General features: G+C 43.4%; 1 protein-coding gene across 4 annotated transcripts in view; it reads left to right on the top strand.

The window, feature by feature from the left end:
• Positions 1-15,131, top strand: part of COG5 (component of oligomeric golgi complex 5) — a 137,202-nt gene that overhangs the window by 98,491 nt on the left and 23,580 nt on the right. For all 4 annotated transcript variants that reach the window (XM_083366259.1, XM_083366258.1, XM_083366260.1 and 1 more), the window contains exons 12-14: positions 3,999-4,203; positions 5,919-6,080; positions 6,636-6,735. In XM_083366259.1, coding sequence (XP_083222385.1) covers positions 3,999-4,203; positions 5,919-6,080; positions 6,636-6,735 — 467 coding nt within the window. The remainder of the gene's footprint in view (positions 1-3,998; positions 4,204-5,918; positions 6,081-6,635; positions 6,736-15,131) is intronic.

Raw genomic sequence — 15,131 nt, 5'->3', positions numbered from 1 at the left:
AAGACGACAAAGATTCGGGGAAATGGCAATAGGAGTAGAGAAAGATTGAGAGAAACTGAACTGCCAGTTTTGCACTGCAACTTATTAGTAATCACCTTCCCCAAATGTGACTGAGATTAGAAAAATAACAGGAAAGGGGAAAAAATGCCAATAGAAGCAAATATTTGTAGCTCAGGGTTGAAATGAGGAGTCCTTGGTGCTCTCTGAGCTTGGTGGTTTCCTTGCAGACATTTCATGACCCAACTACGGAACATCATCAGTGCTGGAAGGGGGAGGAGGAGGAGGACTGTGGGGTCCTTGGTGCTCTCTGAGCTTGGTGGTTTTCTTGCAGACGTTTTATTACCAAGCTAGGTAATATCATCAGTGCTAATAAGGTATGGTGTTTGCTCTCTATTTATATTCTAGTGGCTTGCCCTGTCAGTGTTGGTGGAAATGGTCTTGAAAATGGTGGGTTTTTTGCATCATGACCCAACTAGGTAACATCATCAGTGCTAGCACTGAAGCGTCTGCAAGAAAACCACCAAGCTCACCCCCCCCCAAAAAAAGCATTAATGCATCTGCATTGGATGTGGCTCTCTAATATTTTCAAAGCTAGTTTATTATTTGCAACTTCCTGTAAGAATACTTTGTGTGAGATCTATTACATTTTTATGTTTTGCCTATTCTAAAATCTGTCGTGGGTTAACGCTGCGACTTCTAAAGTATTTGTTTCAAAGTCCTTGATATGTGTATGTATTTGTGTGTGTGGTGTGTGTGTATGCCTTGCTAATTAACTCTTTCTTTCCTGTTTTGGCCTAACTCAAGGCTATCCACAGGATATAGTCACAACTTATGACAGCTCATTATTTGTGTAAATTGTTCAAATTGCTAATAAAGAATTTTTAGGGAGGCTGAAATGATCATTTCGAAATTCTTATGTTCTCATCAGTCAGTCATACCCTTTTTTTTTTATCTGAGATTCGAACCTGGGCTGATTATATATTAGGCAGTTGCTTTAACTTCCTGAGCCACAGGTTCTTTCTCTATTAGCTAGGAAGCAAGGGAGATATATGTGTTAAATATTTGTCAAGTCATTTGAATATGCCTTGCTAATTAACTCTTTCTTTCCTGTTTTGGCCTAACTCAGGGGTCAGCAACCTGCAAAAGGAAAAGAGCCACTGGGAACCGGTTCCATCACACATAAAAAAAGCGGGAGCCGCGTGCGTGCGTCCATGCACGCGCATGCATAAAAAACATTTTGCGCATGCGCAAAACGGGTTTTCTTGCGCATGCACGGACGCACGCGGTTGCCATTTTTTTTATGTGTGATGGAACCGGTTTGGGGAGGTGCGCGCGCACCTCTCGGAATGGGCAGCGGCGCCGCTTGTTGGGAAAGCTGCCACGGCCCGTTTGCAGAGCTGCCGCTTTCAGCAGCCTGCAAACGTGCCGCGGCAGCTTTCCCAAAGAGCGGCGTCGCTGCCCGTTCGCGCGGAGGTGCGCGCGCACCTCTCCAAAGGTTTGGGGAGGTGCGTGCGCACCTCCACTCGTTCGGAGAGGTGCGCACGGACCTCTCGGAATGGGCAGCGGTGCCGCTTGTTGGGAAAGCTGCCGCGGCCCGTTTGCAGAGCTGCCGCTTTTGGCAGCCTGCAAACGTGCCGCGGCAGCTTTCCCAAAGAGCGGCGCCGCTGCCCGTTCGCACGGAGGTGCGCGCGCACCTCTTCAAAGGTTTGGGGAGGTGCGCGCGCACCTCTCCAAACGGGCGGTGCCACTCTACATTTGGAGAGGTGCACACGCACCACTGCCCATTCGAAGAGTTGCGTGCGCACCTGGCGGCTGTGAGCCGCAGGAGACGGCTCAAAGAGCCGCGGGTTGCCGACCCGTGGCCTAACTCAAGCCTATCCACAGGATATAGTCACAAAATTCTTTATTAGCAATTTGAATAATTTACATTATATATATATATATATATATATATATATATATATATATATATATATATATATGTGTGTGTGTGTGTGTGTGTGTGTGTGTGTGTGTGTGTGTGTGTGTGTGTGTGTGTATGTGTATGTATATGTATATGTATATATATATATATACATATATATATATGTAAATGTATATATATTGCAAAATTATCAAAACCAAACCTGTAGAATTTAACAAATTACCTACGTCCATTCAAAATACTGTATGTAGTTTTGGATATTAGTGAGGAATTGTCTAAATGTCTAAAGAAATCACTCAGTGGGGAAATATATATATATTTTTCTAGGGCATTTTTGAATTGAATTGGATGAAAACAGATCTCTTGCGTAACTCACCTCATCTAGCAGTAAGAATAACTAGGACAAAGTATTGTATGTCTAAGCTTCCAATTGGTAATGCTAGCAATGAAATCACCTTTCACTTTTTCAAGCCTCGGATCTTATTGCAGAAAGAAGTCATTGTGACACTGAAAATATAAAGCAGGGTGGGGAATCAGAGAAAAAAGTAGGGTTATTAGGCCATCCAGAGTGTGACTCATATGTTTTATTAGACTAGAATAGGGACATAAAACCGAATAATAAGGCACAGCAGGAATTCCTCTGGATATTTTTGTTTTTATGGCCATTGTGAAGGTAAGGTACAGAATTTTCTCCAGAGTGAAATATTTCCACAGAAGGCTTGCCCATGAAGTCCTTGAGTTACGACCTTATAAGCGCTATGTGTTTAGAGCTCAAAGCATTGTTAGAGACCCATACACACCCACTTCAGGGTCTGTTTCTTTTGCACCCTTCTGCGGGGGGGGGGGGGTTGGGTTTTGAAGAATTTCCAGCAGGACCACCTGATTCTGCAACAGCTTTGTTCCCTATGCCATCCGTCTGGTAAATTCGCAAGATTCGTTTTTCTCGCCGTGCATATGCATACATTCGAACTAGACGGCGATGTTTCTCTGTGTCATATATCTGGTAGGTGGGGTGGTGGGGTGGAGGTACATGCATAAATGATATTTTTTTGAGAGCTGAATGCAACAAAATGTCATTTGAATGTATGCTGATTAGTGTACATAAAAAGGACAATAAAGTTTTTATTCTGTTCTGTTCCGTTCCCTATTCCATTCCCTGTTCTGTTCTGTTCTGTTCCATTCCATTCCAAAAGGTGACAGTAGGTAGACAGAGATTCAAGAGAGAGTGATGCAAAAGTAGAAAAAGCTGGGAAGGCAGATGCGGCTTCTGGAATCCTTTCTTACTCTCTACCAGAAGTGGCTACAGATATTTTCTTCTGTGTAACGAAGGACCGCGCCTTTCTACTTGGGCCTTGCGTTGCATCTGCGTGTCTTTGTGTCTACGTGCGTGCAAGGAACATCCGTGGCTGCATACTCTCTGCTCTGGATCGTAGGACTAGAAACGAGAAAAGCTTAGGATGGTGCAATCATCAGCTTTTTGATCCACTGCCCAACTGCCTCTCCTATAGAAATTCTCGATCAGTTCTCATATTGTAGCTTATTAAACTGTCATAAGGCAACATTTCTGCCCTGGAAATTAGTCCTAACCCATGGATATTTGGGGACGGGCATGCTTAGGCCCAACTGCCTCTCCTATAGAAATTGCACAGATTTTTTTTTTAAAAAAATGTTTTTCTCTGCCTCCTCAAGCCAGATGGGGCCTATTTTAAAAAGGTTACAAAGTAAAAGTTAAACTTCCCACTTTGGTGTGTCATAAATCACAATCCCCAGCTGAACACCTTTGGCGGGATCTCTGACGGTAGTTCTAGCCCGTCAAAACTTGAGCAATTGGACCTTGGTTCCCACAGGAAAGTTATTCTTATGACTGAACTAGGAGACTGTATTTTCTCTCCGCCCATAGCTGTGGCAACTCGAAAAACGAAGAAAAACGGCTGTAGCCAGAAGTAGTTTTGTAGATTTGACATGTATGTTGTTGATTTTAAATATTGTAGCACTGAAGTTCTAAGCCTCACACCAGCTGATAAGGCTTGCTTTAAGTCATATCTGCTTGGTCTTTTTTTTTTTCGTCTTTCAGCTTCCATGTTTCTGAAGCAAGCTTTCGAAGGCGAATATCCTAAATTACTAAGGCTGTACAATGATTTCTGGAAGCGTCTTCAACAATACAGCGAAAACATTCAAAGGAACGTTATAACAAACGGCAGCCCCGAGCCTTTATCGGAACTTCCACAAATAGATGACGATGAACAGGACATATTCATGCGGAAGAAACAAGATTATGAGTATGAGCACTTCTGTCTGTAATTAGACCACAGACAGTTTCAGACTTCAGACTCCTTGCAACAAATTTGGCCGTTTTCTGTAGCGCAGCGTGATATTTATAAATAGAAATTGGTTTTGCCGTTCACAAAGGCAGTGAATCTATTGCCGTTGAGTCATTAGAATTTACTGGTTTGAATAGAAGCAGGTTGAAGATTAGTGTGCGTTGGGATTGATTTGTAAGAGGGCTGAGGTATTTTAACACAAAATTCTCGATCAGTTCTCATATTGTAGCTTATTAAACTGCCGTAAGGCAACATTTCTGCCCTGGAAATTAGTCCCAACCCATGGATATTTGGGGACGGGCATGCTTAGTGTATTTAGAAAGTTTTATTTTAAGTTGAGAAATACTTAGGTTTGATCAGTGTGTCTTGATGTAGAACACGAATACACTTACTGGGGGTTTTGAGTTACTAATCTGAGCAAGGCATAGAGTTTGATACAGGAGTATTGTGTTAGTACCATCGTATACAGCACTGGTAAGACCACACTTGGAATGGTGTGTCCAGTTTTGGTCACCACGATACAAAAAAAGATGTTGATACTCTGGAAGGGGTACAGAGGAGAGCAACAAAGATGATTAGGGGTCCGGAGACTAAAACGTACGATGAACAGTTGCAGGAACTGGGAATGTCTGGCCTAACAAAGAGAAGGACTGGGAGTGACATGATAGCAGTCTTCCAATATTTGAGGGGCTGCCCCAAAGAAGAGGGATCAACCAATTCTCCAAAGCACCTGAGGGCAGGACAAGAAGGAATGGGTGGAAGTTTATCAAGGAGAGAAGCAACCTAGAATTAAGGAGAAATTTCGTGACAGTGGGAACAATTAACCAGTGGAACCACCTGCCTCCAGAAGTTATGAATGCTCCAACACTGGAAGTTTTTAAGAAGAGACTGGATAACCACTTATTTGAAATGGTATAGGGTTTCCTGCCTGAGCAGGGGGTTGAACCAGAAGACCTCCGAGGTCCCTTCCAGCTCTGTTATTCTGTATTCCATTTATACCCAACTGCACGCATCTCTGTGCATCAACGCCTTTATAAGACATAATGCACATTGCAGAGATACTTGCTTTTTAATCTGTGGAGTTCAGGTTAAAAAGCAAATGTGTGGTTGTTTGCAATCTCACTGGAAATTGTCACTGAGCCCTGGTGGCTAGAATGCAGTATTGCAGGCTCTGAAACTACTGACTGTCAGCAGTTCGATGCTGATGGGGCTGAAGGTTGACTCAGCCTTCAAATTGTTGGGGGACCATATGCTGACTCTTTAACCGCCCAGAGGATGGTGTTGAAGCACTGTGAAGTGGTATATAAGTCTAAGTGCTATTGCTATCTAAGCTGTGGCAGCGCAGTGGTTAGAATACAGCATTGCAGGCTAATTCTGCCCACTGCTGGCAGTTCGATCCTGACCGGCTCACAAGGTTGACTCAGCCTTCCGTCCTTCCGAGGTCAGTAAATTGAGGACCCAGGTCATTGGGGGCCACAGGCTGCCTCTGTAAACTGCTTAGAGAAGGCTGTCAAGCACTTACGAAGCGGTCTATAAGTCTAAATGCTATTGCTCTTCTCGGCAAAAGATGAAAAGATCCTATTGGAGAAGCCTTTTGTCATATCTCAGATGGGCTTCTGCGTTTGCAAAATGAAGATAAATATTTTTGTCTTTGTCAATTCTCCTTTTTTTAGCCCGGAAAAAGCATTAAAAAATTCTTTGCAACCTTATGAAGCTGCCTATCTATCAAAATCCCTGTCACGGCTCTTTGATCCCATCAACCTCGTGTTTCCTCCCGGAGGTCGCAACCCCCCGTCGGCCGACGAACTCGACAGCATTATCAAAATCATTGCGAGGTAAGCGTTTGTAATAAACCTCGGTGCACAACGTATGAAGTGATTCTTTTTGTTTTTTTCCCCCCTTCTTCCTTTTTAATCACAACTTTGGAACGGAGATGTCTTCAGCGGTTGCATGACTCGTTTCCTAAATCTCCTTTTGCATTCTGTTATATATATACATATATATATTTTATAGGGACGCGGTGGCTCAGCGGGTTAGGACGCTGAGCTTGTCGATCAGAAGGTCGGCAGTTTGGCGGGTCGAATCCCGAGTGCCGCGTAACAGAGTGAGCGCCTGTTACTCGTCCCAGCTTCTGCCAACCTAGCAGTTCGAAAGCACGTCAAAATGCAAGTAGAAAAATAGGGACCACTCCGGTGGGAAGGTAACAGCGTTCCGTGCGCCTTTGGCGTCTAGTCATGCCGGCCACATGACCACGGAGACGTCCTCGGACAAGCGCTGGCTCTTCGGCTTTGAAACGGAGATGAGCACCGGCCCCTAGAGTCGGAAACGACTAGCACGCATGTGCGGGGGAACCTTTACCTTTACCTTTTTATATATTTTTTATTTTCCAGTGAGCTGAATGTGGCAGCGGTGGATGTAAACCTCAGCTTTGCAGTATCAAAAAACGTGGCAAAGACCATCCAGCTATTTGGCGTCAAGTCTGAACAACTTGTAAGTAATATATTTTTTTTAAAAAAAAAAAATTTAAACTATTTTCAAATACAGTTAGTCCTTGTCTTAACAACCATTCGTCTAGTGGCCGTTCAAAGTTGCAAAGGCACTGGGAAAAGTGATCTAGGACTGTTTTTCACACTTAATGACTTAATCCCCACGGTCACATGATCAAAATTCAGGTGCTTGGCCACGGGCTCGGAGCTGGATTCAAACGGAATGAACAACTGTCCCGCTTTAGTAGTGGAAATTTTGCCCCCAATTGTGATCGTAAATTGAGGACTACTGTATTTGCCTTTTTTTCAAGACTGAAAATTGATGGGATGGGATCGATGCAACGAATAGCAATTTGGTTTGAGTGGAGCTTGAATGATTAAAAGTTACAAATGAGTTACAACGGTAGAAAGACCCCCCCACACACACACACACACCACACATATGTTGTTGAAATGGAGACGGCTTTGGGATTTTGCCGGTTACTCCTGCAGGGAATCTTTTATAACGTATTTGACATCTCGCAATTTTCTTTAAACAGAAATCACAGGAGGGTTAAACTATCCTGAAGCCTGGGGGGGGGGGTTGGGGAAGAAACGTAGGAATCTTAGCCAAGCTGAAAACCAATAACACGCTCCGAGAAAAATGAAATCGTATATCGCTATAATATTTTAGAGCTGCAGACCCATTTCTCTTTAGCCTGGTAAACCACAGGCGAGCCTGCCTTCCCTCCAGATTGCACAAGAACTGGGATGGACTGGGTGGCCCCTAATCTGACTATAAACCTCTCTGCAACTGGCAAATTCAGACAGCTGGTCAGAGAGAAAGGAACCGGTATCCCAAACGGCAAAGAGTCCAGATGGTTCGGTCAGAACAGAACAGAACAGAACAGTCATCAATTTTTGATAATTTAATTCCTTTATAGATGGACACCTTGAAGATAGCCAAATACCTAAATATTTAACTTTTTTAACTATTTGGATCCCCATCACCTCTTGTAATTGTACCTTGGATTCAGTTCCAATATTCTTTACCAAAAATTTAGTTTTATCTTGATTAATCTTTAAACCTGCTACTTCTCCAAAGGCACTAATTTCCTCCAATAATTTAAGGCCTGATTCCAATGGGTCTTCCAAAATAAAAACTAAGTCATCAGCAAAAGCTTGAAGCTTATATTGCTGATCATTTATTTTTAATCCTTTAATATTATTATTTTGTCTAATTATAATCAATAGTGGTTCTAAAGTAAAAATAAACAGTAGAGGTGAAAGGGGGCATCGCTGTCTCGTACCTTTTTGTACCTTTTTCCTTCCAACTTATTATTATTATTATTATTATTATTATTATTATTATTAGGATAGGATAGGATAGGATAGAATAGAATAGAATAGAATAGAATAGAATAGAATAGAATAGAATAGAATAGAATAGAATAGAATAGAATAGAATAGAATTACAGAATGATATAGAATAGAATAGAATAGAATAGAATGACAGAGTTGGAAGGGACCTTGGAGGTCTTCTAGTCCAACCCCCTCCTGAAGCAGCAAACCCTATCCCATTTCAGACAAATGGCTGTCCAATCTCTTCTTAAAAACTTCCAGTGTTGGAGCATTCACCGCTTCTGGAGGCAGGTTGTTCCGCTGGTTACTTGTTCTTACTGTCAGGAAGTTTCTCCTTCGTTCTAGGTTGCTTCTTTCTTTGGTTAGTTTCCATCTGTTGCTTCTTGTTCTGCCTTCAAGGGGTTTGGAGAATAGCTTGACTGCCTCTTCTTAGGGGCAACCCCTGAGATACTGGAACACTGCTATCATGTCACCCCTAGTCCTTCTTTTCATTAAACTAGACATACCCAATTCCAGCAACCGTTCCTTATATGTTTTAGCCTCCAGTCCCCTGATCATCTTTGTTGCTCTTCTCTGCGCTCTTTCTAGAGCCTCAACATCTTTTTTACATCGTGGCGACCAAAACTGGATGCAGGATTCCAAGTGTGGCCTTACCAAAGCCTTGTAAAGCGGTATTAACGCTTCACGCGATCTTTTTGACCCCCCCTTTTTGTCTGATCAATTGTCTCTTTTGCATAGTCTGTAGATATTGCTAATGTCCAGGTGTCTATTGATGGCTTATTTGTCAGAGTGCCAGGCTTCTAGAAATTTCCTAGCGTTTTTGGACTCGGCTTGGCGTAAGATGGGTTACATTTTCCCGAGTGAAACTCTGGTGAACTCTGGTCTCTCTGTTGTGAAATGAATGAGTTTCCATCAAGTCTTCTGACTGCTGGTTGGTGTTCTTGACAGCCATTCTGCTTTTCAGTGCCACGGGGACCAAACCTATCAGCTCTTCTATTCCCAGCTAGCTAGGGAATTGTCAGGACCCACCCCAAACCACGTCTTAGGAAGACAAAATTCTTGGAGTCAAATCTATTCCAAAAAGAATCTTTACTATGACATGCTTGGTTGTAGGAAACGAGACAGGACTTAATATTATCCCACGAAGTAAACCCTTATAAAGAGTTCCCGGTTTAACCCCCCTTAACCCCATTTGGTCAGTCCCCCATCCTTTCTCTCCTATCATCCATCTCGTGGGAAAAAGGAACTTAGGACCCTTCATGTTTATTGCTGTCTTCCGTGACACAAGCCAGATGCTAGCCCCCCCTTTTGTTTCCCCAGTTCAAAAGGCTTCTCCTTTCCTTTGAAATGCCTAATGCCGGTTCAATACACATCTATTCTCTTCTCTTCGGGAGATGGCAGAATCCATGGAATAATGTTTGAAACATTCCATTTATGAATATGATATAAATGGATTCTGACAGGAATCCTGGAAGTTGAGGTCCACACATGCTAAAGTTGCCAAGGTTGACAAGCACCAGTCCACATGATTCGGTCTCCCACCGACTCATCCCATTCTCTCTCTTGATTGCTTCTACTGCCATTTATCTTGTATGCCTCTCAAGGATTTGTTAGTCCTCATAGCTTTTCAAGAAATCAATTGATTGGCACGTTGGACTCTTCCTTGGTTTTATTCCATTCAGAAACGGTCTGACATGGTGTTGGGTCTCCTGCTTGAGCAGGGGGTTGGACTAGATGACCTCCAAGGTCTCTGGTTCTCTGACACCGCCGCTGGCTAACTAAACGAGGAAGGACCGTTAAGCATGCGGTGCCAGTACTTTTCAAACTCTGGGAAGCTGGACCTGTTCCAGAGGATAGCTTATCAAAAAATGTCCTCCCTTATCTCCATCCCTCCCAGTTGCGTGGAGCGATCTGTTTCCTTCCTCCCTCTCCTCCCCCTCCTTCTGTCCATCATGCCTGACTCCTGTTGGCGTGTCCCACGTGTCCGAAAGTCCTCAACGGACGTTGAAATAAACAGACCCAACTTTCCTCTCCAAGAGGAGAAGCTCACGATGACCTTCGGATCATAAAACCGAAGGGGGGAAGAAAAGGAAAAAAAAAAAGTTCCCGACGGCGACATCAAACTATTGCAAATAAATAAATAAATAAATTTTTAAAAAACGCTGAAAAAGACCGTGTTTCCTCTGAAATTAACGAGGGAAAGAGTTCCCCTCTCCATTTTGTTGGCCCAAGGAGCCAGCATTGTCCGAAGACATTTTCCGTGGTCCCGTGACCAGCCTGGTTGTACGCCACCGGGATGTCTTTGTGCCTGCGAGTCGTTCCTGGCTCCGGGCCATTCGCTTGGACAGATCCCAGAGGTTTTTCTTGGCAACCTTTTCAGGACTGTTTGCCCTTGACTCTCCCTAAGGCTGAAAGGGAAGGACGGAAGCAACCAGCTGGCGGTGCCGGTTAAGGCGGGACTCGGCTCCCACTTTCCAGCCTGGTGCCTTTAACCACTAGACCAAACTGCCCCTCCCTGGAAGAAAAGCAGAATGTAAATCCCATAATTGATTCTTGAAGGCAAGAGCTGGGTTGTCAGCTAAAAGAAATGGTTGTTTACTACAATCGTTATTGGATATTATTGTTTGCTTCCTGTTAACAGTCGTGCTTGATTTCCCATGACATCACCCATTTTGTTATATATATACAGTACAAATATATGTATGTCTGTGTGTGTGTGTATGCACACTATATATATATATATATATATATATATATATATATATATATATATATATATATATATATATATATATACACATATACACACACACACACACACACACACACACACAAAGGTAAAGTTTCCCCCGCACATGCGTGCTAGTTGTTTCCGACTCTAGGGGCCGGTGCTCATCTCTGTTTCAAAGCCGAAGAACCAGCGCTTGTCCGAGGACGTCTCCGTGGTCATGTGGCCGGCATGACTAGACACCAAAGGCGCACGGAACGCTGTTACCTTCCCACCGGAGTGGTCCCTATTTTTCTACTTGCATTTTTTACGTGCTTTCAAACTGCTAGGTTGGCAGAAGCTGGGACGAGTAACAGGTGCTCACTCTGTTACGCAGCACTCAGGATTCGACTCCCCAAACTGCCGACCTTCTGATCGACAAGCTCAGCGTCCTAACCACCCACTGAGCCACCGCGTCCACATATATATATATTTATATGTATATTCTGACTAACGACCACAGTTAAGCCCAAAACTCCTGTTGCTAAGCAAGACACTTTTAAGTGAATTGCTGCAGTTGTTAACTTAGTAACACGGTTGTTAAGTGAATCTGGATTCCCCATTGACTTTGCTTGTCAGAAGGTCACAAAAGGGGATCACATGACCCCGGGACGCTGCAAACCCTCATAAACATGAGCCAGTTGCCAGGCGTCCGAATTTTGATCACATGACCGCAGGGATGCTGCCGACGGTCGTAAGTGTGAAAACCAGTCGTAAGTCCCTTTTTTGAATGCCGCTGTAACTTTGAACAGTCACTAAATGAACTGTTGTAAGTCGAGGACTACCTGTACATACTTCCGTACATACATACATACCCGTATACGTATACATACACACACACACACACACACTGTAAACCTATGTGGGTTTGGTTGTGTCTTATTTTACTTGATTTTTTTAAAACTCCTCCATTAAAAAAAAAAATTGGCTTCATGGAGGAGAGAGGGGGGGGCACGTCAGGCTGTGCAAAAAAGCACAAATCAAAAAAATCAATATGCTGCTTGAAAATAATTGCAAAGTTGGCACCAGTCGCACCAGTAATGAGATGGCTAATCTGCAGCAAAGGCTTGTAAAAGCCAAAAAAAATGTTTTCCTGGTTTTCACGTAATGACTAAATTTGCCGTTCGCATCAGACTAGCTGAAAATAGAGTGGGATAATTGGAATTTGTGTGTGGTGGAAATTTCTGTGTTGTGGTATGAACCCAACCATCTTCTTAAGCCATAATAGGATGTCGTGTTATGCAAATTCAGCATGTTCCTCTAGCCTGGGTTGATGGTTTAGGACGGGGGGGTGGGGAGGTGTCTCCAAATTTGGCAACTTTTAAGACTTGTGGGCTTCAACTCCCAGAATTCCGTGCTGGCTGGGGGATTCTGGGAGTTGAAGTCCACTAGTCTTAAAGTTGCCAGGTTTGGAGAAGCCTGGTTTCATGTATACCGAGCACTGATCCAATAAGTACTTTATGGCAGGGTTCCCCAAACCCCCAGTCTGTGGACTGGTACCGGGCCGCGGCATGCCAGCAACCGGGCCGCACAAACAAGCAAAGCCCCATCTGTGGGATGCAGGCAACACACAAAACCACGCACTCTCCGGTCCGCGGAAAAACCTCTCTCCACGGAACCGGTCCCTGGTGCCCGAAAGGTTGGGGATCTCTGGTTTACGGTGAATTTAAGAGAAAGACATTGCCGATAAAGAGAGTAATAATTTTACGGTTTGTGGTTCCTGAGCTATTTGAAGCCACGTCACCTTGCGATGGTCCAAGATGCTAAATAAACTGGCACAAGTGTCTTAGCTGGCCACAACGGGACCCCACCTGGCTGTTATCTTGGTTAACATCTGACACCCATTTTTTTTTTAATCTTCTCCTCCAAGGCGCCTCTGATGGTGGACGGCAGATGGGGGTGGGGTGGGGGATTTGTCCCAAGGACCTCAAAATTCAGACCCAGTTCCTAAGAACCTACTGAAATTACTCCTTGATAGCAAAGACGCTGTTCAGCTTCGATAGTGAACAAATACACAGCACTGAAAAAAGTGACTTATGACCGTTTTTCACATTTGTGACCGGCTTCCCAACTGTCTTGGCTTGTCAGGAAGTCGTAAAAGGAGATCACGTATGACCCTGGGACACTGCGACCGTCAAGGGCCAAGCCCCTTGAATTTTAATCTCGTCAGGGGTCCCGAGATCAAAATTCAAGGGGCTTGCCCCTTGACGGTCGCAGTGTCCCAGGGTCACACGTGATCTCCTTTTACGACTTCCTGACAAGCCAAGACAGGTGGGAAGCCGGACTGACAACTGTAGTGATTCACTTAACAACTGCTAAGCTTGTAAGCCGCCCTGAGTCTTCGGAGAAGGGCGGGATATAAATGCAATTAAAATAAATAAAAGAAATAAATAAATAACTGCGGGAAGAAAAGTCGTAAAATGGGGCAAGCGTCAGTTAGCAACCGTCTCGCTTAGCAAGATAGATTTTGGGGGTCAATTGTGGTCGTAAGTGAAGGACCAGATCTACTCATAAACCTTTGCTCCAACATCTTTTAAAGGCACCCTGCCTAATTGTAAATTTTTTTAAAAAAAATTATCTGGCACTGAGTTCTTCCATTTTCAAACACCGTATTTTTCGTTCCATGTAGAAGTACGTACGTTTTGATCGGGCACCCGAAAGTGCCATGTTTATTTTCTCTTAGTGATTTTTTTGTCTATATGCATGGATGCACCATAGTAACTGGCAGAAAAGTTTTAGATTGAAAGATTAATGCTTGCTGTTCTTGTCCTAATATATTTTTTGAATACTGTTTCCCATTGATCCGCTCTGGAATCGTGTCACTGTTATTCTGAACATATATACGTAATTAAACTCAGCCTTGTTTGCGACTGCTTTTATCTGTCAGATGTTTGTCAGAGATGGATTCTGCCATCATCACCAGGGTGCCTTATTGATCTGTATCATCGCGTTGTGGGATCCCTCATTATTGTTTAAAAATCCCCGATTTAAATAGGGAACTCTTATTTGCAGACTGCACCCACGCCTAAATCCTTCTCAGAGGTGCTACTGTTGATCCAGGTTTTTCCTGTCCTGTACCCGTACACCTGTCAAGGCTGAATCGCTATATTGCCTTTTAGCTTCTATCGCTAATCAATTTGCCAATGAAAAGGGGGTGGTGGAAAGTGAATGGGATGCCAAGAAGCCGTTCACGAACCGTGAAAGCCTGCAAAACTCCAAGGTTACTACTGCAGGTGCTCAGTGGAGAAGTGGACTGTTCCCATAATAAAAAGAAGTTTCACGATTGGGCGGTGGAAACACCCAAGGGGGTGAGGACAAAGGGACTCTATTGTTTAACTAAGCAAACTTTCGTGTGGGAAAAACCAGACCTGGGTTTCCTTCTTCAGTTCCGAGATGGTGTATCCAATAAAGATTTATTTTTTGGGACTCAATTGCCCTGAGGGTTCCTTTTTTTGGGGAGATTGATAATCGGACTGTTGACGGCATCTAGTTTTTCCTGGATCTTATTTTTCTCGCCACTGAACTGCATTCTGTTGGCTAGGGCCCAATGCTCAAGTCTGTCAAGATCCTCCTAAATGTTGCCTTTATCTTCCAGACTTTGACTATTACGCTTCTTCATTCTCGCGCAAAATAGCACTTCCTATCCTAATATCCACACTCGTTCTCATTTCCGAATAGTTTTCTGGCCTTTAAAATTGTAACAGCTTGTTATGCAAGGAAATACATTTTCTCAGAGGACAGAAAGTTGCACACATTAATCATATTTTAAACGGTGTCTTATTTTTAGCAGAACTCAGTCATAGGGAAGATATGTGTAGTATTGTTTCCAATGTGATCAGGCTGAAAAACTGACATGTCGCAAAGTAATAAGCCAGTATCCAACCACTCTTTAAAAACCTTAATGTTTTATATTTGAAGCATACCCAAAAATGTTCCGGTGTTATGGGACATGTATTAGCCAAGTCTTTGGAATTGGTTTCATCCATTTGTTTTATATAAAAAAAGATAAAAGGTGAGCTGCTCCTTTTGAAGGAGTGTTGGAACATAAAGGTCAGTCTGAAAAAATAGGTTTGTGTTTTTTACACTCAGGCCCTGTTTCAGCCCTGTATTTAATCTGGGGGCGAATTAATTTACTAGAAGTCTTACGAGCTTGCCTGTTAGAACCTAACCTATTGTTTGCGACTCAGGGCGATACTTTTATGGGATTATCTACCGTGGCCGTGGCATTCTTGATTGGCCCGATTTGATGTGATTATGTGTCAATCAGGTTAGTGTCAACTCCTAGGCACTGC

The sequence above is a fragment of the Vipera ursinii genome (genome assembly GCF_947247035.1).
Source record: "Vipera ursinii genome assembly, chromosome: 6".
In the NCBI taxonomy this organism is placed as follows: Eukaryota; Metazoa; Chordata; class Lepidosauria; order Squamata; family Viperidae; genus Vipera; species Vipera ursinii.
This window is presented reverse-complemented; position numbering and strand designations above follow the sequence as displayed.